Here is a 21,831-nt window from a genome sequence, read left to right as displayed (position 1 = left end):
GGCACAAATGTTCTTCCTTTGCATTGTTTAAGAACACGGAAAGCTGTGTTATAAAGTGCATCTAGATCAGTATTGTCTACTCTGACTGGCAGCGGTTCGCTAGGCTTTCAGGCAGGGGACATTCCCAACCCTACCTGGAGAAGCCAGGGATTGAACCTGAGACCTTCTGCATGCAAAGCAGATGTTCTGCCACTGAGATGCATCCTGGTCTCCTTCATGTTGGTTGAACAACAAGAGGAATACTGCTGATACGACAATAGTATCAAGATTGCGGGGTGTGTGTGTGTGTGTGTGTATGAAGAGATGTGGCAAATGGTGCATGCACAGGAATCTCCATGGAATTCGGGAAAGGAAATAAATCGATGGGGGGGGATCTCTTTGCCTTCCCACATTTTCTTGAGCTATGGCCCCGGATTTTTGGCACCCCAGACTCTTGCTTAGTTCGCCTTTGTGGCTGGGCTAGCTTTGCAACCAGGAAGCTTTAAGGATTAGCCCCTGATCCTGGAGGAAAATCTCCATCCAAAGTGACCAGCATTTGAGTGAGTCACATCCTGGAATCTTGATGACTTCTCTGGGGCTGAGAGATGGGTGGGAAGGCGAGACAGACTTTCTGGAAACTTTTTATTTCATACGAACCCTTCCAAGCATGCATCGGAAGCCCAAAAAACAACTGTGTAGTTAGAAATCAAACTTTTTTAAAAAATAAAAAATTGTAAGCTGAGCTCTTTTTAAAAAATCCAATCAATTTAATTTGATTTTTTAAATAAATAAACGGAGGAGCCCTCTGCAAATCCTCTCCACAATATACTGGCCAGTAGTCAATTCAATATTGCAGCTTATGGGAAAAGAGCTGATTTTCTTAAAGCATTGTGTCCAAGGGGTGTGTTTAACTTGGTTTTACTCAGTGTAGACCTATTGAAATCAATGGCTCTAAACAGCCCCATGGTCATCGATTTCAGTGGTCTACTCTGAATAAAAACTTAGTTAAGTACCACCCTTAGAGTTTCATTCAGCTGAAATACTCCTTCCCTCTATCCCATCCAGTCCTCTGTGTGCCATTTGCTGTTGCACTCAGGTCCTGCTTCCAAGATTCCCACAGGCGTCGGGTTCAACGATGGGAGAACAGGATGCTGGACTAGATAGGCCATCAGCCTGATCCAGCCACCGGGCTCTTCATATGTTCCCATCCCCAACTCCTTGATACTGGTCTTGGCTGTTTTATTATATAGTTCTAGCTAAATGCTTATTGGTTCGATGTTTCTATGCAAATGGCTTTGTCAATTTTGCCTGACAAAAGGGGGCAGCCTTCTTTATATGGCGCCAGTAGAAGTTGGAGCATGAGAAGATGGTGCCCTCTACTGGTAGAAACGAGGAATTCAAATATAGACAGACCTTGTTCAAAATATTTGGGAAGGGGTTCTGTGCAGAACATTTGGTAGCTGAAGTGCCTCTCAAGAAGACCTGAATGGGAGGGAGGAATTGGGGACACAGACGTTCATTGGATGAGGGGGCATCTTGGCCTCCCATCACACATCACTAGTCCAGAGGCTCAAGGAGAGCACCAGGTGCGAGTTTGTGTGTCCATCTTCAGACCAGAGGACTGGCCCTTTAAGACCCTTTAAATTCTCTCAAGGGGGTGGAGCCTGGAGGAGGTATAAAAGGCCTCTGTCTCCTCCCAATCTCTTTCAGAGCAAGTGGATCACTGGGAGCTGTCCGTGGTCCAGCCAAATAGCCTTGCTGCTTTTCCTGAGCAGAACACAACAGGTTTTGGGTTGTTTATTTTTTAAAAAGAAAACAATGGTTTAAAAAGTGTTATTTTATTGCAGTGGTTCTCGAACTTTTTTCTCCGGGCCACACTTTCAGAATAAAAATTTGCTCGTGCCACACCAAATTTTTAATTGATAAGAAATACATTGGAAAACAAAATGAAGCAACTCCTAGCAGTGCTTGATTTATAGCATAGAACAAAACTACATTAGAATACGATCATGGGGCATCCAAAAAGTATAAAACAATGCATCTACATAAGAACATGAATCATGCCCCAAATATAATGACAAACTACAACTAGGATTGTCCTCGGTATCGCAAATTTAAAAAAAACAACAACATTGATACTATACTGCACTATACTGAAATGTTTAAATGTTTCCTTGATGGTCTTTGAATCATTCTGCCATGCTTGCCGTCCTCTCCTGCCAAACCAGTGTGACACACCACACCCTTTGAGAACCAGTTTTATTGCCTTAAAATCCCCTCACTTAAAATGAAGCTTTGCTTTGCAATCGGAGAGAAATTCAATTGAATTCGCAGTTTTGTGTGTGATGGCACTCATGAAGTACCATTGCCTCTTTTCTTTGGCTGTCGTTGGTAGCCATTTTGTGCCGACACCCATAGCACTTCTATCAAGATGCAAGCACCTCCTTTTTAAAAAAATAATAAAATAAACCGCACTGGCCAGCAGCCTGCTTCTGAACACTAGTTTCTGGGGGTCACAAGTGGGCAGAGCGATTTTGGACTCACAGGTACTGTTGGCAGTCTTTTCAGAGGCATCTGGTTGGCCACTGTAAGACCAGGATTCTGGGCTAGGTGGGCCTTTGGCCTGATCCAGTAGCCAGGAGAAGCGGTGCTGTCGTGCTCAGGTTCTGCACTCTCTGACACCAGGATGCAGGACTTTGGCCTGATTCAGCAGGGCTCGTTTTATGTTCTTAGAGGTGGTTTTTGTTGGTTATTTGCAATTTAGTAGCGCTGCAGAGAGCTTGCTGGGGAGACCATAAATAACAAGGAACTCAAAAATAACTTTAACAAGGTTTTAATAACAAAACAAAAACTCCTTTTACACTAAAGATAACAACAACAAACATGACCCAACCACCAACCCATCCCCCAGGGTAATGGAGAGCTAGGTGCTGCTCCTTATATACCGTATTTTTTGCTCTATAAGACTCACTTTTTCCCTCCTAAAAAGTAAGGGGAAATGTGTGTGCGTCTTATGGAGCGAATGCAGGCTGCGCAGCTATCACAGAAGCCAGAACAGCAAGAGGGATTGCTGCTTTCACTGTGCAGCGACCCCTCTTGCTGTTCTGGCTTCTGAGATTCAGAATATTTTTTTTCTTGTTTTCCTCCTCCAAAAACTAGGTGCGTGTTGTGGTCTGGTGCGTCTTATAGAGCAAAAAATATGGTACTATGCCCAAATGCTTAATTAACACAACCTAGCAGCACCTGCTATGTTTCACAGCTGCAAGACTGGGTCTCGTTATTTGCCCTGGCCCTTAAAGACATACACAACTTGTGAAACAATAATGAACCTTCACATTTTACAGTGACCATTCAACAGTTTTATCCTATTGGGAAGCATTTCTGGGGCAATCCTTAGAAGAACACCACTTTCAGCAGCACCTCTGCTCCCGTGCTGTCTGGTGACATTTAAGATCTTCGATTAAGTGAGTTTTCTTCACATATTCTTACTTGCTTTCTCTTCCCTGCTTCTTCTTTCCCTCTGCCTTAGATCCTTTTCGACCAGGCTCAGAGGTCTGTCCGGCAACAGTTGCACAATTTCGTGAAAGAGTGAGTATCTGTTTCTTTTCTGTGTGTATATTTTGAAGGAGGGGAGGGCCGAATCTGTCATAGTGGATCACAGCACATGCCATTGATAATAACCAGGTGAGATCAACTGGAAGATCTGTTAGGATAATCATAATAATAATAAATTTTATTTATATCCCGCCCTCCCCAGCCGAAGCCGGGCTCAGGGCGGCTAACAACAATCTGTAAGGATGGGCTGCGAAGTGGGGGGGGGTCCCCCAGGAATTACAGAAGCACATCAGTTTGAACTGATGACTGCAGAGGAGAATCGCAAACCTAGGTGGGTGGAAGAAAGAAAGGGATGTCTGGAATCCTGAACAGGAGTATTCTGTTCTGCAATGTTTGGTTGCAGATTGTACATGTGTGAGTGTGGGGAGGGGCCTATATCCAACTGCATCTTGCTCCAGAGTATACCCACTGAAATGAGTAGACCTAGTTAGTCATGTCAATTGATCTACTCTGAGCAGGATGCAATCTTAAATATCCTGTTGCTTTTTTAAGTAAAGTAGTATGATCACCTTACCATATACAGTGGTACCTCGGTTTTGGAATGTCTCCGTTGACGAACATTTCAGTTTTCAAACGCCGTAAACCTGGAAGTAAATGCTTTGGTTTTCAAACACGCCTCTTGAGTCGAATGTGCCATGCGGCTTCCACTCAATGCAAGATCCTGAGGCCTAGCTGTCGGCTGTTGCGTTTTCAGTTTGGGAACGTTTCAGAACTCGAATGGTGTTCTGGAATGGATTATGTTCGAAAACCGAGGTACTGCTGAATATAGCAAGCACGGAAGAGAAATGTGTATGGCAGGGAAGCTCAAACACTGACCGCCGACATAATTACCCTTATTTTCATGGGTGGGAAAGGAGAATGGCAATGGCTTAGTAGCAGAGCATGCAGAAGGTCCTGGGTTCATTACCCAGCTTCTCCAGGTAGGGTTGGGAAGAGCTTCTGCCAGTCAGTGCAGACACTATTGACCTATATGGACCAATAGTATAAGGAAGCCTCTTGCAGCAGGGCTCAGCCGTGGAGCATCTGCTCTGCATGCAGAAGGCCCCAGGTTCATTCTCTGGTGTCTCGTAGTAGGGCTGGGAATGTCCCCCTTGTGAAACCCTGGACAGCTGCAGCCAGTCAGTGTAGATGCTGTTGAGCTAGATGGGCCCAATGGCTGTATATCGCAGCTGCCTATGTTCCTCAATGGGCAGGTTTGTAGTCCTTATGATTGCAAAGATGTCCTTGGAAGTGCATGAGCAGGGCCTGCTGACATCTTATGCAGAAGGTCCCAGGTTCAACAGGTAGGGTTGGGAAGAGAAGCGCTCCCAGTCAGTGTTGACGGCCCTCAGCTGGGTGTATTCAGAACAGGCCAACTTCCTGTGTTCCTAATGTTGTGGAGGGCACACACCTCCTTTGAGCTCCTAATCCTCTTTAAATAAAAGGAAAAGGGGCAGGTACAGAGATGACATCGTAAGCCACAGAATATAGGTCAGTGAGGCAGCCGAGGCCTTCAGCTAAGTAAGAGCCTGTTTCTATGGGAACAGGCCGTAGACGCGGAGCCTGTCAGACACTGCAAGCGACTTCATCAAGTGGGTGGGAGGAGGAGAACAAGGGGGGACCATTGACCTCCTAGCACCCTCCCTGCTGCTGAAGGAGTTCAGGCGTCCTTCACCTTCCCCAAAATTTCTGAGGTGCTTAAATTCCAGCTGATCTAACCGCTTGGTGGGACAAGAAGGATGAGTAAGAGGGGATTTGAAAGCCAGTTTTTGGAGCCATGCTTGATCTCGCATGTTGGTTCCCATCCCTCATGCCTGCTAGCCTATGTGGCTGTTTCAGTTTGTAGACCATAAACTCATAGAACTGTAGAGTTGGAAGGGATCCTATAGATCATCTAGTCCAACCCTGAGCAATGCAGGAACTTCTGCTGACCCAAGGCTAGGAAAATCTGCTGCATACCCCCCCCTTGAGACCTTTAGAAGAAGGGTGAAATAATAAAAAAAATGTAACTAATCATAATTCTTTGGGCTTGGGGACCCTTTAACAAAAAAATAATTTCCACAGATATAATCCCTCTTGAGCTGCATTCTTAATTTTCTGTCTGGGGAAGGAGGCTAAGGTATGCATGAGGTTACATGCCGTCTAGATTATGGATATGATTGCTGCCCTACAATGTTAGGAGAGCAGCTGGAGCAGCTGGAATAGGCCGCCCCACCCCCCTTCACAATCCTCTTTGCACATCTGGGGGGCAGGCTTGGTGTCTACTCCAGCCGTATGTTTCCATGAGGACTAGGAAAGTGAAAATAAAATCAAGAGCAGGCACTGTAAAGCAGCTAGAAAATGACAGCGCTTCGCTTGCTGGCTAAAAATTGGAAAACACAAGAAGTGCCAACAGTGGAGGAATGGCAGATGAAGATGGTGGACTTTTGGGAGCTAGCTGACCTGACCGGAGGAGTCCGTGACCAGAAGGAGGAGGAGTACCAGGAGGAATGGAAGAAATTTAAAGACTATTTAGCTAAATATGCTAAGATAGTCTAAATAAAAATACCTGCAAGTACCAGATTGGCCTAGGATTTAAATATGTGATGTTATGGAATAATATGTTTAAAGTTAAATTAAAAAGAAAGAAAGATGTTAATTGACTAAGTAAATTTTATGTGAAAATAGTTTTGGAAAACTGTTACAATGATATGCATTGAAACTCAGCTAGGGGGAGTCAAGGAAGTCACTCAACAATGTAAACAAAAGTGGAATTACTACACTTAAGATTTATGTTCGTTTATTTGTTTGTCTGTTTATAAATATGGAAAATCAATTTTAAAATAAAGTAAATGACAGCACTTCCCATTGGGGCATCTGGTTGGCCAGTGTGAGAAGAGGGTGCTGGACTAGATGGGCCATTTGGCTTGATTCAGCAGCCAGGCTCTTCTTAACGTTTTCCTTGCTTTTAGATCTAGCATTGCTTTCGAATTCTTTTTGTTGCATGATGCTTTTACTTTATTTCTTCAATGGGAAGCGATTGGTAAGTAAACAGATTCTCTTTTTCTTTTTTAACGGGAAGCAAATTCGTAAATGAGTAAAATTACCTTGCAGTGACGTCCGGAAATTCAAGGAGACCAAAAAACAGTTCGATAAGGTACGGGAAGACATGGAGATTGCCTTGGTCAAGAACGCACAAGCTCCGCGGCACAAGCCCCATGAGGTCGAAGAGGCCACTGGCACCTTGACAATCACCAGGAAATGCTTCCGACACTTAGCCCTCGACTACGTCTTACAGGTGAGGTCTTCCCCTAGACAGCCCTGCTAAGGCTGAAATTCTCCCAAGTCAGTAGAGCATGAGACTCTTCATCTCAGGGTCATGGGTTTGAGCCCCACGTTGGGCAAAAGATTCAAGCATTGCAGCGGGTTGGACTAGATGACCCTAGGGCCCCTTCCAACTCTATACAATTATATTATTCTAAATACCTGTTGTTAACTCTTTTATAGACACTTTTAATGTTGCATTTTATAGTTTTGTGAGCAGCTTTGAGGTTTCTTTTACAAATTAAGCGGTGTGTAAATTTTGAATAATAATAATAATCCACTTCTGAACGGACCCATTGAAATAAATGCGTCTAAGTTAGCCATGGGCAGTGTGGTGTAGTGGTTAGAATGTTGGATTAGGACCTGGGAGACCTTGAAGCTCACCTTGGCCCAGTCACTCGCTCTCAGCTTAACCTACCTCACAGGATTGTTGTGAGGATAAATGGGATCAATGTACATTGCCTGGAGCTCCTTGGAGGAAAGGTAAACGTAATAAATGCCTCTACTCTGAGCAGGGCTAGTGTTGGAGGAAACCCTCTGACCTGATATAAGGTAGCATCTTGACTTGGCACGTATTTGCAAGGACTGGACTGCTGCTCAACATCAGGCCTTTTCCTGCCAACCCACCCTCGGGAATTGTGGAATCGTTACTCTCCCGAGAAGCGATTTCCGGACCGATTTCTCCTCCCGCGTCGCTTGTAATGGCTTTGTGTTGTGCTACAAACTGGAGTCAAAGCTAATATTGATCCAAGCTGTTCCATTAGCTCCCCCCCCCTCTTCCCACCCTTTTATAGTGAAACCATCTGCTGACACCTTCTGTCTCATCCCGGGACAGCTAACGCTGTCATATCCTGTTGATCACCAGGGATGAGCAAACAGGGCGGGCGGGGGGGGGGGGCAGAGAGATGAGGAAGAGAAGATGTTGAATAATATTAAAAATAATAAATTTTTATTTATATCCCGCCCTCCCCAGCTGAAGCCGAGCTCAGAGCAGCTAATAACAATAAAAGTAACACAGCATTCTAAAACCATTTCATTCTAAAATCAATTCAAAATCAAAGTAATGGCAACCATTGGGCTAGAGTTCTGTGAGGATTACCAAAGGAGGGGGTCTGGCTGTGCCCTGGGCCAAAGGCCTGGTGGAACAGCTCTGTCTTGCAGGCCCTGCAGAAAGATGTCAAGTCCCGCAGGGCCCTAGTCTCTTGTGACAGAGCGTTCCACCAGATCGGGGCCACAGCCGAAAAAGCCCTGGCTCTGGTTGAGGCCAGCCTAACCTCCTGTGGCCCGGGATCTCCAATATGTTTTTATTTGAAGACCGTAAGGGAAATACCAGGATAGGCGGTCCTGTAGGTCAGAACTGTCCTCTTTACCTCCGCTGGTGACAAAATGGGACTGGGGAAAGTGTGTAGCTCCCAGGAGTCACCATAATTATGCACCAGCTGATTTTGTTTATTCATTTCATGGTCTAGGGTCGATGGTCCCATGGAAGCCATAGAACCCATTGGGGGCTGGGCCAGCCTCTCAGCCTAACCTACCTCACAGGGTTGTTGTGCAGAGTTGAAATGGAGAGGCAGAGCAGTGTGTATGCTACCTTGAGCTCCCTGGGAGGCAAGAATGGGATATAAATGTAATAATAAGTGATGGTGGTGGTGGTGATAAAAGAGTCTATCCCGCTTCTTTTAAAATCCTTATACAGTGGTACCTCGGGTTACAGACGCTTCAGGTTATAGACTCCGCTAACCCGGAAGTAGTACCTCGGGTTAAGAACTTTGCTTCAGGATGAGAACAGAAATTGCACAGTGGCAGTGCAGCGGCAGCAGGAGGCCCCATTAGCTAAACTGGTACCCCAGGTTAAGAACAGTTTCAGCTTAAGAACGGACCTCCGGAACGAATTACCGTATTTTTCGCCCTATAGGACGCACTTTTTCCCCTCCAAAAATGAAGGGGAAATGTGTGTGCGTCCTATGGGGCGAATGCAGGCTTTCGCTGAAGCTTGGAGAGCGAGAGGGGTCGGTGCGCACTGACCCTTCTCTCTCTCCAGGCTTCAGAAAGCTATCTGTAAGCCTGGGGAGCCCTGCGGAAGTTCCTGCAGGGCTCCCTAGGCTGCGGATAGCAGCCTGTTTGCCCGGAGCGCGGGACGCACTGAAGCAGAGCGCCCCGTGCTTCGGGAAGCTATCCGCAGCCTAGGGAGCCCTGCGGGAGTTCCCGCGGCTGGGGGGGGGAAATAATTTTTTCCCTTTTATTTCACCCCCAAAAAACTAGGTGCGTCCTATGGGCCAGTGCATCCTATAGGGCGAAAAATACGGTAAGTTCTTAACCCGAGGTACCACTGTAATTCCATATGGAAATACAGGGTTGTATCCAACTCAGATCTGCTCTGTGAATTTTCACGAGGAAATCAATCAATCGCGAGCAGATGTAAAAATGTGGGAAACTGAAGTTAGGGGATTGAGAGAAACCTAAATTGACAGATTTGCCCATTCCTAAGGACAAGGCAGTTTTTCCTTCTTGCTTCTCTAGGGCTTCTGGTTTTCGGAGGTATATTGCTACTGAACATGGAGGCTCCATTTTGTTATCACAGTTGATGGCTTCTGATAGAGCTACTCACCATGAATTATCTAATCCTGTTGCTGTTTTTTTAAAAAGGTCACATGGAGGAAGTAGTTTGTGCTGTTCAAACCTAATAATCCCATATGTAACCGTAATGGCAGGAGTGGAGATCATTTTTTTCAGCCTGAGGGCCATGTTTCCTTCTGGGCAATCCCCCAAGGGCCATGTCCCAGTGCAAGGAATGCAAATGTAAATATTACCTTTGTACAGTAGGCTAGTTTCTAGAAACATCCTTCATCATCTTTGCAAACAGGAGGCATTATTGGAATTCAGGGACACAGTACAGTCAGGCTAAAACACTCAAGGCGGGGGTCTTTGGAGAGGGGTTGTGGCTTGGGGAAAATTCTGAGGTCTAGATAGAGAGATCTGGAGGGCCACCATTTTGCCTCTGGGCCTGACAGGCTCCAAATCTTCTCTGGCTCTGTTTGCTATTCAGATAGGAACCAGCCTCTCTGAAATGTCCCTTCCTGCTACAAATTGGCCGCACACAAAACCTTCTGCCAAACTCAACCGTTGCCAAGCCGTTTTTCGTTTGCTTTCAAAAATCCACCTTGTAGCAATTTTAGCAACAGGATGCAAAACTGGGAAATATATATTTTTTGGCAACCAGGAGGAACCAGAAGTAGTATCTCAATTTTTCCACAAGGTGGCTCCGTGGTGCTGCAGTTTGCCAGCATTATAACTTTTTGAGAGCAAACTTTCCCTCTTGTTTCTGGTGGCCGGAAGATGAGTGCCATTCTTTAGGTTAGCTATTCTGCCTTGGATTCCCGCCCCCTCACTAAAATGTTTCGCACTTCTGCCCCGTGTCACCCAGTCAGCTTCATGGTCAAGTGGGGATTCGAACCCTGCTCTCCCAGCTCCTAGTCCAGCCCTCTAACCACTACTGGCACTTGCATGCATTTTTGGAGGGCACCCAGGGAGCAGGCTGGCTACTCTATTGGCAACCCAGAAACCTTACCCCCCTTCTTCTTTTGCTTATAGATCAATGTCCTCCAAGCCAAGAAGAAATTTGAAATCCTCGATGCGGTAAGAACTGTTCTGAGCTCTCCTTGCTGCCCCTGGCTTCACCCAAACTGTGGGTAAATTGCAGCTCCCAGCATGCCTTGCAGAGGGACGCCATGTTTGCTAAGGAGGTTGCTGTGTGGGCAACTTTCTCCGGCCCATTAAGTTAATACGTGTTGACCCATCAGGCTCTTCTTAGGTTGCATCCAACTGTGCTTTACTCAGAGTAGGCCCACTGAAATGAATGGGCCTAAGTCATGCACGCTTACTTCAGTGGGTCTACTCTGAGTAGGACTAGCATTGAATACAACCCTATTTTTTGTCTGGATTGGAAGATAGACTGAGGATCTGGAGATCTGCGGTTGTATCAAGCATTGTTCCTACTCAGAGCAGACCTATTGAAATTAATGGGCATTTCTAAATTAGGCCCATTCATTTCAATGGGCTGAACTCTGAATAAGGCTTAGTTTGATGAAGCCCTTAATTATTTTGACATTAGCCAGTTGCCTCTGCTACACTCCTTTTGACGCCTGCTTAAAGCATTTTTATTTAGGCAAGCCTGAACTGACAAGTAATATCTATAATAATAATAATAATAATAATTTATTACTCACACCCTGCCCATCTGGCCGGGCCTCCCCAGCCACTCTGGGCGGCTTCCAACAGAATATTAAAAATGTTCGTGTGTAAAAATCTTTATTTTACTATTACTTTTAATTACTATAAATGTTTTAAATCATTCTAACCTGTTTTTACTTATAATTTTAATATTTTCTTGTGAACCGCTTGGAGGTTTTATTGCAATCAAACAGTATATACGTGGTTGTTTTAAAAAAATCAAATAAATGCACCTAGATCAATGGGTTGCATTCACTCAGAGTAGACCCATAGACCAGTTCTTCTTTTCTCCTCCAGATGCTGTCCTTCATGCAGGCTCAGTACACCTTTTTCCAGCAGGGCTACAGCCTCCTTCACGAACTGGACCCCTATATGAAGAAGCTGGCCACCGAGGTAAGAAGCGATAGGAAGGCAAGGAGCTTCAGAATGAGCCAGGGTATTGATCCAGGGCCAAGTTCAGCCTTCAAATGCCCTGGCTTGTACTGAACTTGCTAACCATGGTTTCCTGGTAGTGGTAGTAGTAGTAATTTATTATTTATACCCCGCCCATCTGGCTGGGTTTCTCCAGCCACTCTGGGCGGTTCCCAACAGATGATTAAAAACACGATAAAACATCAAACATTTAAAAACTTCCCTAAACAGGGCTGCCTTCAGATGTCTTCTAAACGTCAGATAGTTGTTTCTTTCTTTGACATCTGATGAGAGGGTGTTCCACAAGGTGGGCGCCACTACTGAGAAGGCCCTCTGCCTGGTTCCCTGTAACCTCATTTCTCGAAATGAGGGAACCGCTAGAAGGCCCTTGCAGCTGGACCTCAGTGTCCGGGCTGAACGATGGCGGTGGAGACGCTCCTTCAGGTATACGAGGCCAAGGCTGTTTAGGCCTTTAACGGTCAGCACCAACACTTTGAATTGTGCTCAAAAACATACTGGGAGCCAATGTAGGTCTTTCAGGACCGGTGTTATATGGTTTTGGCAGCCACTCCCATTCACTACTCTAGCTGCCGCATTCTAGAATAATTGTAGTTTCTGGGTCACCTTCAAAGGTAGCCCCACGTAGAGCGCGTTGCAGTAGTCCAAGCAGGAGATAACCAGAGCATGCACCACTCTGGCAAGACACTTGGGCAGGTAGGGTCTCAGCCTGCGTACCAGATGGAGCTGGTAGACAGCTGCCCTGGACACAGAACTGGGACGAAACGGGAAACATTGGCTTGCATCCAACTAAATCCTTCTTGGAGCAGACTTATAGAAGAAGAGTGGACCTAAGTTAGCCATGTTCTTGAACAGGAATGGGTCTACTTCAAGTAAGGCCAACGTTGGCTACATCCATAGCTGTCAACTTTTCCCTTTTATTGCGAGGAATCCTATTCGGAATAAGGGAATTTCCCTTTTAAAAAAGGAAAAGTTGACAGCAAAAAAGGAAAAGTTGACAGCAACAAAAGTTACATCACTGTAAATTAGAGGGGAGGGGGCGTTTAATGGCTGCTCCATCATTCTTAAAACCCGTGGGTCCTCCCGGAAGGTGAAAGCAGGAGAAGAAACGACAGGAGGAAGGAGTCACTTGAAGCACAAAGGAACAACGACATAACCAGAACCCCTTTTCTAATAGGTCTATGCACCGTAGTTGCACAGTTGCTAGGAAACAATAAGCAGGAAAAAACCTGTTTCAGGGCTCTCCACCAAGACCCTCAGCGGTTTTCAAGTGGTCCTGGGGGTGTAGGGATGTGCTTGTGAGGGGAAGGCCTGGCAGCGACTGCCATAGGCCTGTCAATGCTTGCTTTAAGGCCTTCACCTCTGGGCCTCTGTGGCTACAAGCCCCTGTGGGGATCGTTCGTGCCCCTGACGTCAACTCTGGATAAGAGCCTCCCGGCTAATCCTCAGAGCTGTCGCAAAGCATCAGTGCGCTAATCTCTCAGGTGCCCTCACGTGGCGGTTGTGCCCTGGCCAGGCCCTGCAAGGTTTCTGCGTCTCTCTTGACGTCTTTGGCCTTGCTCAGGAAGGCAGGAGTGGCTGGGGAGCGATGTAGCAAACTCGATTGTTTGGCTTTGATAGAATTGGGGCCGTTGGACCAAGCTGCTCCACATCCCAAAAGAGTCTAGGAAGCTTCCTTTATACAGAACCAGTCCATTAGATATGTCGGATTGGAAGCTGCCTAGTTCAAAATCTGACCATTGGTCCATCTAGCAGAGGTTTCATGGGCACCTGCCATTTATGTTTTAGTTGAGATTCCTGCATTGGTCTAGGTGACTTTCTACAATTCTATGATTCCATGACTGGCAGTGCTATAAGCGTAGTTTAATTGTGCAGTGTGGATGTGACCTCAGAGTCAGATGAGAGGCATCCCTTGCCTTGCCTATCCAGCCTCTATTTAGGGTCTTAAAAGTGAAGGGTGCAGTATTGTGCCAAGAGATTCTTAACATGAGTTTTTTACTTCGCCAGCAAAACCAGAGACATTTTTACTCTTTCCCCCCCTTAGACGGGTTTTATTTTGTTTTAGATTTCACGTTTGTGTCTGCTGGTTTGCATAGTTTTAAACCTGTTTACTGCTTGGTTATTGGGCAGTATATAAATACCGGGTGATATATACATTTAAAGCACTTTTATGCCGCTTCAGTCATCATAGCTTCCCCAAGGAATCCTGGGAACTGATTTGATTGGTTTGATTTGTTATATTCCCGTGCCTCCTTTCATTCGGCTGAATTCCAAAGTGGCTTACAAGCAATCAGCAGCAACAAGAAGACAGAACATAATAGAATATCACAAATACAGCATAAATCATATAGAATAATCTAAACAATTACAATCTATAAAACACGACTAAAAAATAAGCTAAACATCACAGAAAAAAATCACAAAAAAGAGAAATAAGATGCAACGAAGATGTATGGAGTGTATAATTTTGTTTTGTATTTGAAAACCAGTAATATATATATATATATATATATATATATATATATATATACATACACACACACACACACACACACACACACCACAATTGAAGCAAAAGTCATATTGGAAGATTAACAAATCAGTACAGCTCTTATAGTCTATAAAACAATATCAACAACATTACCAATATAGCAACCGAAAGAAAAACTAAACACTGTTAAGTTTATATGCACCATCTTAAGTGTGCTATAACTTGCCCTTTTTTTGCCAAAGGAGCCCAGAGCAGTTAGGAGACACCCCCAACTCACAGAGCTACAATTCCCACCACCTTTAACAAGCTGCAGTTCCCAGGATTCTCTGGGAGAAACCATGACTATTTAAAGTGGTATATGAGTACGGTACTTTGACTATATAGTGTGGATGTCATCTATAACTATTAAGTACACTTACTATAGGTACAGAGGGTAAGTATAACAGGCTTACTCTTTACGTATGTTTGGAGAGCGAATGTGCTTTCGATCTTCCCTCATTTTAAGCCCTTGATGTAGGTAAGCCTAGAGAGGCATGAAGCAAGGGACAGAGGGGAAAACCTCACAACTGTGTCCCCCCCCCCCTTCTTGCTTGTAGCTGGACCAATTGGTGATCGACTCTGCTGTGGAGAAGAGGGAAATGGAACACAAACATGCACTTATTCAGCAACGGGTGAGTCTTACCGGCCGTGAATGATTGCTGGTGGCTCAAGGAAGCTTATGAAAGTAGGCAAAGGTGATGATGTCCCACCCTTTTACTCTGTCCCAGGATTTGACTAGGCGAGCCAGGCAGCAATCTGTTCTTCTGGCTAGTGTGCATGTGTGGGCTGTCACAGCGCATGTGCGCCAAGGCGTAAGACCGTGAGGCTTGCTAGATCAGACTCAAGGCCCATCCTGTCCAATACGTTGCTCCCAGCCAGATGTCTTCCAACTGTTATGAGAAAAAAATGACCATCGGTCATGAGCCCCACAGCACCAGTGGGGTTTGGCTTGGATTGAGAGGAGGAGGAAGCAGTCTGTGTGTCTGTCTGTGTCTGGGCATGTGTATCTGAAGCCTAAGATGGAGGAGTGGGGATCTCTCAGCCACATAGGAAGAGGGAGCAGAGATTCATTTTTTTAATTGCAATTTTATCCCGCTTACTCCTCCAAGGAGGTCAAGACTGGACCAGGTTGAAATGCACATGGTTCTTCTTGTTTAATCCCCACAACAACCCCGTGAAGTAGTTTAGTGACTGGCCTAAGGTCACATCCAGTGAGCTCCATGGCCAGGTAGGGATTTGATTCCTGGTCTCCCAGGTCATAATCTGGCACTCTAAATACTACACTACACTGCCAGCTCTTCACACTCCCTGATCTTCCTGCAGTGGAATCAGGGCTTTGATCAGCAGGAGGAGGAGGAGGCAGAACCGGAGACTTTTTAAAACCCGTCATAATCAAGGACTTTAAAGGTAAAGGGACCCCTGACCATTAGGTCCAGTCGTGACCGACTCTGGGGTTGCGGCGCTCATCTCACTTTACTGGCAGAGGGAGCTGGCGTACAGCTTCCGGCTCATGTGGCCATCATGACTAAGCCGCTTCTGGCGAACCAGAGCAGCGCACGGAAACCTTGCCGCTGGAGCGGTACCTATCTATCTACTTGCACTTTGACGTGCTTTCGAACTGCTAGGTTGGCAGGAGCAGGGACCGAGCAACAGGAGCTCACCCCGTCGCAGGGATTCGAACCGCCGACCTTCTGATCGGCAAGTCATAGGCTCTGTGGTTTAACCCACAGCGCCACCCGCGTCCCATTTAAAGCACTATGATGATGCTTTAAACATTCATGGCTTCCCCAAAAGAATTCTGGGACCTATCGTTTGCTAAGGGTGCTGAGAGTTGCCAGGAGACTCTCCCCACTCTTATTCCCCTCCCATCGTAGTTTACCAATCAATCCCTCTTTGCAAGGAACTCTGGAAACTGTAGCTCTCTATCAGCACCCTTAACAAACTACAGTTCCTATAATTCTTTGGGCAGAGGGGAAGCCATGACTTGTTAAAGTGGTGTCTCAGTGTGCTGTTGTGGATTGTACTTTTAGATGTGTTTGTGGGAGTGGGGCAGGGGGTTAATGTTATTGTTTTGTTTACTTATGCTGTGAAGCTCCCCGAGATCTTTGGGTGAAGGGTGGTATACAAATTTAATAAGTGAGTAAGTAAATAGGGGCTCAAAGTCTGGGAAAGAAAAGAAAGCCCCAAAACAACTGGGAACGCGATGAAAGTGAGTCACTTATTTCCTAGAGCTCTCCCCTCTTCCCCTCCTGACAGTCCCTTACGCTGACTCTTTGGGGTGCTGTGATCTCTTGTGACAAGCAAAGGAAGGAACGTGGCATTTCAACCTGGTCCAGACTTAAGAAAGGGGGAAAGAGGGGGGAGAAGCCACAAGACTGCAGCCCTTTCCCCATCTGCTGGCTGATGCAGGAGAAGCCGTGGGCCATCTGGCAAGGATGAGAGGAGGAGGAGGAGGAGGGTGGGGAAGCCAGCTGGACAGATGTGCGAGATGGAGAGACGGGAGTCCGTTCTCCAGCGCTGGCTGCGATCTGTGGGAAACTAGATCCAGCCTTCCCCTCACATCCCCCAAGGCAAAGAAGCAGAGGTTTAAAAAGGATATTTAGGCTGTGTGCGCACCATACGTTTAAAGCACATTTGCAGCACATTCTGGCAAATATTATTATTATTATTATTATCATTATTATTAATAATAATAATAATAATAATAGAATCTTGGGAGCGTAGTTTGTTAAGGGGGATAGATGGGAATGACACTATTTTAAATCACTTCTCATTTAAAGCTGTTCCCCTTGACCCAGAAACAGTGGCAAACATAGCCCAGTTGGTTGGGCACAAGACTCTTAATCCCAGGGTTGTGGGTTCCAATTGAGCAAAAGATTATGATTCCTCTCGAGTTCCGTGGGGTTTATTTCTCACGATAAATATTGCAGCTTCCATTGATTCAGGAGGCTAATATTAAATTGCTGTGGATCAGTTTTGGTTTCTGGGTCTCTGGGTTAGGAAGGTCCTAATTACACCCATTGGCCTATTCAGACCAATAGTGTCTTATCCGATTGGCTCTTCGGTGTCTTGGGTAAATTCTTTGCCAGCTCAGTTTGCTGAGATTGCCAGTGAATGTTGTACCTCCCCCAACCCCCTTGTCAAAATACGCCAAAGCGCACCACTTTCATAACTTGAAAATGTGGCTGCAAATTTGGCGGTCTTATGCCAGGCCTGGTTGTTGCTCACAGAATTCCACCTACAGAGAATCTGACCTTGCATTTTGGAAAGAAAGAAAAAGAGCAAGTTTCTAGTTCTTATGGTTGCACAGCTAAAATTTGACAGCACATGGGGGAAATTTGCTGAAAAGCAGCTCAAAGCTATAACAGTTGCCAGGGATAGGGAGCAGAGCTACAGTGCACAGCTCATCTATGGTCAGTGCACCCAGGATAAGTTTTGCAGAAATAGTTATTGTGGCATAACATTCTTTTATTTTTTTTTACAAATGCTTCATCTGTTTGCTGCATGCATGTCGCAGAATTTGGATGGGGTCGGTTGCAGAATGCTGTTGTTATTATTAGCACAGTCCTGAGTCTTGGAGTTCCACTGGTGTCTGGATTCAGAAACTGCATCTAGCAGCCTTAGATGTTTTTATGAATAAACTCCAATCAAGTAACACTGTTTCTTTCCTCTCCCTTTTTCTTCCCTCCTTCTCCACCAATTTCTAACATGCCCTTCCAGACTCTTCTGCAGGTGAGTACCAGCCTATGTGTTCCCTGATTGTTTGTACGCTTGTGAAACTTGCTCTAGATCACTGCCCCTTGGCCTTTTGTTCTATCCTGCTCACACTGTTAACATTGGCAGGGGAGGGATTGGATTATGACCGTGCAGGGAAATATGAATGGGACTGTTTCCATCTGGTCTGGCGCTCAGCCAAGGATTAATTTTCCTTAGAACTGTTGGGTTGGTTGACAAGGGTGTCTCTGAACATGTGCAGAGCATTCTCCGCAAGTCACTTGCTGCTGCATCCAAGTTCCCAGACACTGTCTCATTAGCAGGAAGAGTGCTTCTGTGTCCAACAGTCTTTTTTGGGTCCAGATGGTTTTGAAAAGAGGTGCAATTAGACTCTGGGCTTTGTGGTCTTTTCGAAGGGGGATCTATCCTTAGATAGTCATGTGTATATTTTTTTTTAAGTTACTTCAAAATGTGGTTTGGCATTGCTTCTGCATTTGAGGACTTTCCTCCTTCTGCACAGCGGGCTCTGGACTTCTGTCTCAAAGTTAGTGCCACTAGGTTTGAACCTCAGAACCTAGACCAACTGCATTCTATGTAAAGACGGGAGAGCAACTCAGTTAATTTACACTTCCTGAAAGGATACACAAACCAAAATGCAGCTGTCCTTTGAAATCTACACTCCCCCCCCCCATTTTTTTACAACGCAGTTCTCCAAACAAACAAAAAAATGGGCTGGATGTGCAGGGGCCATGCTAATCTTCTCTGTATCGTTCAAATTTTAGTATATGTGCTGCCGAAGCGAGCACACGACTAACTTACGTTTTACAAGTATGTTTTACTCAGAGCACACCCATTGAAATGAATCAGGTCCGCTGATTTCAGTGGGTCCGCTCTGAGTAGGACTAGCATTGGATGCAACACTGTGTGAAGACATGTGTCTATAACTGCACAAATATGCATATAACTGGTGAAAAATAACATAAAATGCAAGTTGCATTATGCAAAATTGCAAAAACGTGTAGATTTAGGGAAATTGTGTAAAGAAATGTTTGTCCTATTCAGAGTAGACCCATAGAAGTTAACAGGCATTATTATTATCTGTTATTGATGCAATTAATTTATTAATTGCCTTCTAAAGCACCATCTCTTAAGTGATTGATCCATAGACATGACTAAAAGTGGGATATCATTTAAAGAGTCAGACTAGGACCTGGGAGACCAGAGTTCAAATTCCCCACTTGGCTGTGAAGCTCACTAGATGTGACCTTGAGCCAGTCAGAATCTTTCAGCCTTACCTACCTCACAGGGTTGTTGTGGGAATTCAGTGAGGGAAAAGGTTAGGATATAAATGCAAATAAATGAACAAATAGATTGATTTCAGCGGGTCTACTTTAAGCAGAACGGTAGCTAGATATAACCCAGCTAAACTAAAATGCTGGTGGATTTTCAGGAGGGCTTTCAAAGAAAAATCACCTGCGGAGTACGGAAATGTGGAGAGCTGCACTTAACACTGGACAACCGAGAAATTGAGAGACACTGAAATGGACAGATCTTGTCTTCTGCCCGTGCAGCTGTTATCTTGGTCAGGACATCCCCCTCCTGCGTCTCTGCGTGTAACCATGTTTACAAGTGCCAAAAGGGGCACTTAGGCCCAAATCCGGATCACAGAGAAAGCCGGCCACAGATGGCATGGGATTCATTGACAAATCCACTGTCATCCACTTACTCCAGTGAACTGGTGTTCCTGAGCAAGCAGGTGGCGCGGGGAGAGGAGGAGGTACAGAGCCCAGGGCGTTCATGGTTTGCCAGCAATGCCTCCTGAAGGGAACATGGTGTGCTCTGAGAGTTAAGAGCGGGACAGAATTTGAAATCCACTGGCAAGTGGGGCCAGGGAATTGATGCATCGTGCAGATGCTACCAGGTTGGTCTAATTAATCTGATGGAGCGGGGAAGGAAGCAGGAGGGACGGGCACCGTGGCATAGTGAAGAGCGTGGTGCCCACCTTGCCCTTTGCGATCTGACCAGCTGGTGCAGTGTGGGCACAGTGGAGGGAATATGATACTGGTTCTGCCACTGCATCTACACCGTGCCACCCTCTCTGTTGCTACCTCTCGGTTAGGGACAGTGACCTCTGCATCAGAAAGCCACCCCTCTGACCACTACTTCGGCTTTAGGTGTGGCCGCTCTCACTTTAAGGCTCAACCTGTTGAATTCCTGCCAGACCCATTGAAGGAATGAGAGGCCTGATTTTCCCAAATGGAACCTTACATCAAAAACTTGTCTGCAATCCTATATCCCCTTATCCTGGGAGTTTGCCCATAAAACGCACAGAGACCGCGGGTATAAGGCAGTATACAAATTCAACAGCAGCAGCAATAAAAATAACAATTCTAAATCAGGTGTGGCAACCTGTGGCCCTCCAGATGTTGCTGAGCTAAAACTACAGCTGCCATGCTAGCTGGGGCTGGTGGGAGTTGTAGTTCAGCAACACCCAGAGGGCAAACACCTGATCTGAGCAAACATGCCTACCATTGTATCATAAGTTAAATAGACAGTGAACTTTTGATGGGAGTTGCTCCCAAATCTGCAATAAACAGGACATCTGGGAGAGGCCTTTTCATTGCGCAACTAGAGTTTGCCAGTATGCCTATCAGCAAAATAGCGATGGTTTTGTAGGAGCCTAGTTATTCTTTCCCTTTTGGCAGGGGCTGTCCCAACACCCCCCTTGCTCCGTCCTTCCTTCCCTTTTCCCAGGGGGGTCCCTTTTGTACGTATTCCCTGGACAGCCATCATTCTGAGATGCTTTTGTCCTCTTGCTAACCGCTGTCTTCCAGATTGCGTGCTGCAGCTCCTTTGCACCTCAGAGGAGGAGTTCCCCTTTTTGGCTGATTTATGCCCTGTAGGAAAACAAGCCCCGCTTAAACAGAAGCCAAACCAACTTGAGCCTCCCTCTTGCAAAAAGAATAAAATCCTTGCGTGAGAGCGAGCAAAGGCTGGCGGGGGCAGGCGTTTGGATTTTATAGCCTTCGGCTAACGTTCCTGACAGCTGGGGGACGCTGAGGGCGGGGTGAGGGGGAAAAGGGCTAAAAGCAGATTATTCACCAAAATTCAATGGCTGCTAGCCACGAGGGCTGCGTTCGTGGAGACAGAGTGCCTCTGAATACCAGTTGCTGGCAATCACGTGGGGGGGGGGAATAGCTGTTGCGCTCAATGAGGCATCTGGTTGGCCACTGTAAGAACAGGATGCTGGGCAAGATGGGCCATTGGCCTGATCCAGCAGGCCCTTCTTATGTTCTCCTTAGCCATTCTCTCCTTTTTAAGATGGGGGGAGGCAAATTAATGGAGGATAAGGCCGTAAGGGATGTGGGTGGCGCTGTGGCTTAAACCACTGAGCCTAGGACTTGCCAATCAGAAGGTTGGTGGTTCGAATCCCCGCGACGGGGTGAGCTCCCGTTCCTCGGTCCCTGCTCCTGCCAACCTAGCAGTTCGAAAGCACGTCAAAGTGCAAGTAGATAAATAGGTACCGCTCCGTCGGGAAGGTAAATAGCGTTTCCGTGCACTGCTCTGGTTCACCAGAAGCGGCTTAGTCATGCTAGCCACATGACCTGGAAGCTGTACGCCGGCTCTCTTGGCCAGTAAAGCGAGATGAGCGCCGCAACCCCAGAGTCGGCCACGACTGGACCTAATGGTCAGGGGTCCCTTTACCTTTACCTGTAAGGCTGTAAGCAGGCACCAGCCACAGCGGCTATTGTTACAAAAATTGTGTGCCACCCCCACTCCCTGCAAGATTCCTGCGGGTTCCAGGAGATCACCCGGGGTCTCTTTCCCTTTGGAGAATTGAGACACAGTGGAAAAATGTTGTAGCTTTAACCAATATGGTTTATTCACCTATTTACACCTTCAGTCTGCACGGAAGGTGTCCAGATCTTGCAGCATGGTCATTTCAAGAGGGGCTTGTCCCTTACGGCATCTCTCCCAGCCAGACTTCAGCCAGCCTGCCCAAGATGGATCCCAGTCTTTCTTCCTCCTCCTTCTTCCCAGACCACCTTGCT

At 46.1% G+C, this 21,831-nt stretch overlaps 1 protein-coding gene across 3 annotated transcripts in view; it reads left to right on the top strand.

The window, feature by feature from the left end:
• The window catches only part of ACAP3 (ArfGAP with coiled-coil, ankyrin repeat and PH domains 3), a 160,903-nt gene that overhangs the window by 82,682 nt on the left and 56,390 nt on the right, over positions 1 to 21,831 (top strand). For 2 of the 3 annotated variants that reach the window (XM_083628613.1, XM_083628614.1), the window contains exons 5-10: positions 3,509 to 3,567; positions 6,667 to 6,850; positions 10,468 to 10,512; positions 11,404 to 11,499; positions 14,623 to 14,697; positions 17,786 to 17,797. In XM_083628613.1, coding sequence (XP_083484739.1) covers positions 3,509 to 3,567; positions 6,667 to 6,850; positions 10,468 to 10,512; positions 11,404 to 11,499; positions 14,623 to 14,697; positions 17,786 to 17,797 — 471 coding nt within the window. The remainder of the gene's footprint in view (positions 1 to 3,508; positions 3,568 to 6,666; positions 6,851 to 10,467; positions 10,513 to 11,403; positions 11,500 to 14,622; positions 14,698 to 17,785; positions 17,798 to 21,831) is intronic. The other variant, XM_083628615.1, reaches the window with a different exon arrangement.

The sequence above is a fragment of the Podarcis filfolensis genome (assembly GCF_964270895.1).
Source record: "Podarcis filfolensis genome assembly, chromosome: 8".
NCBI lineage: Eukaryota > Metazoa > Chordata > Lepidosauria > Squamata > Lacertidae > Podarcis > Podarcis filfolensis.
Note: the sequence above shows the minus strand (reverse complement) of the source record. Positions and strands in the feature narration are given on the sequence as shown.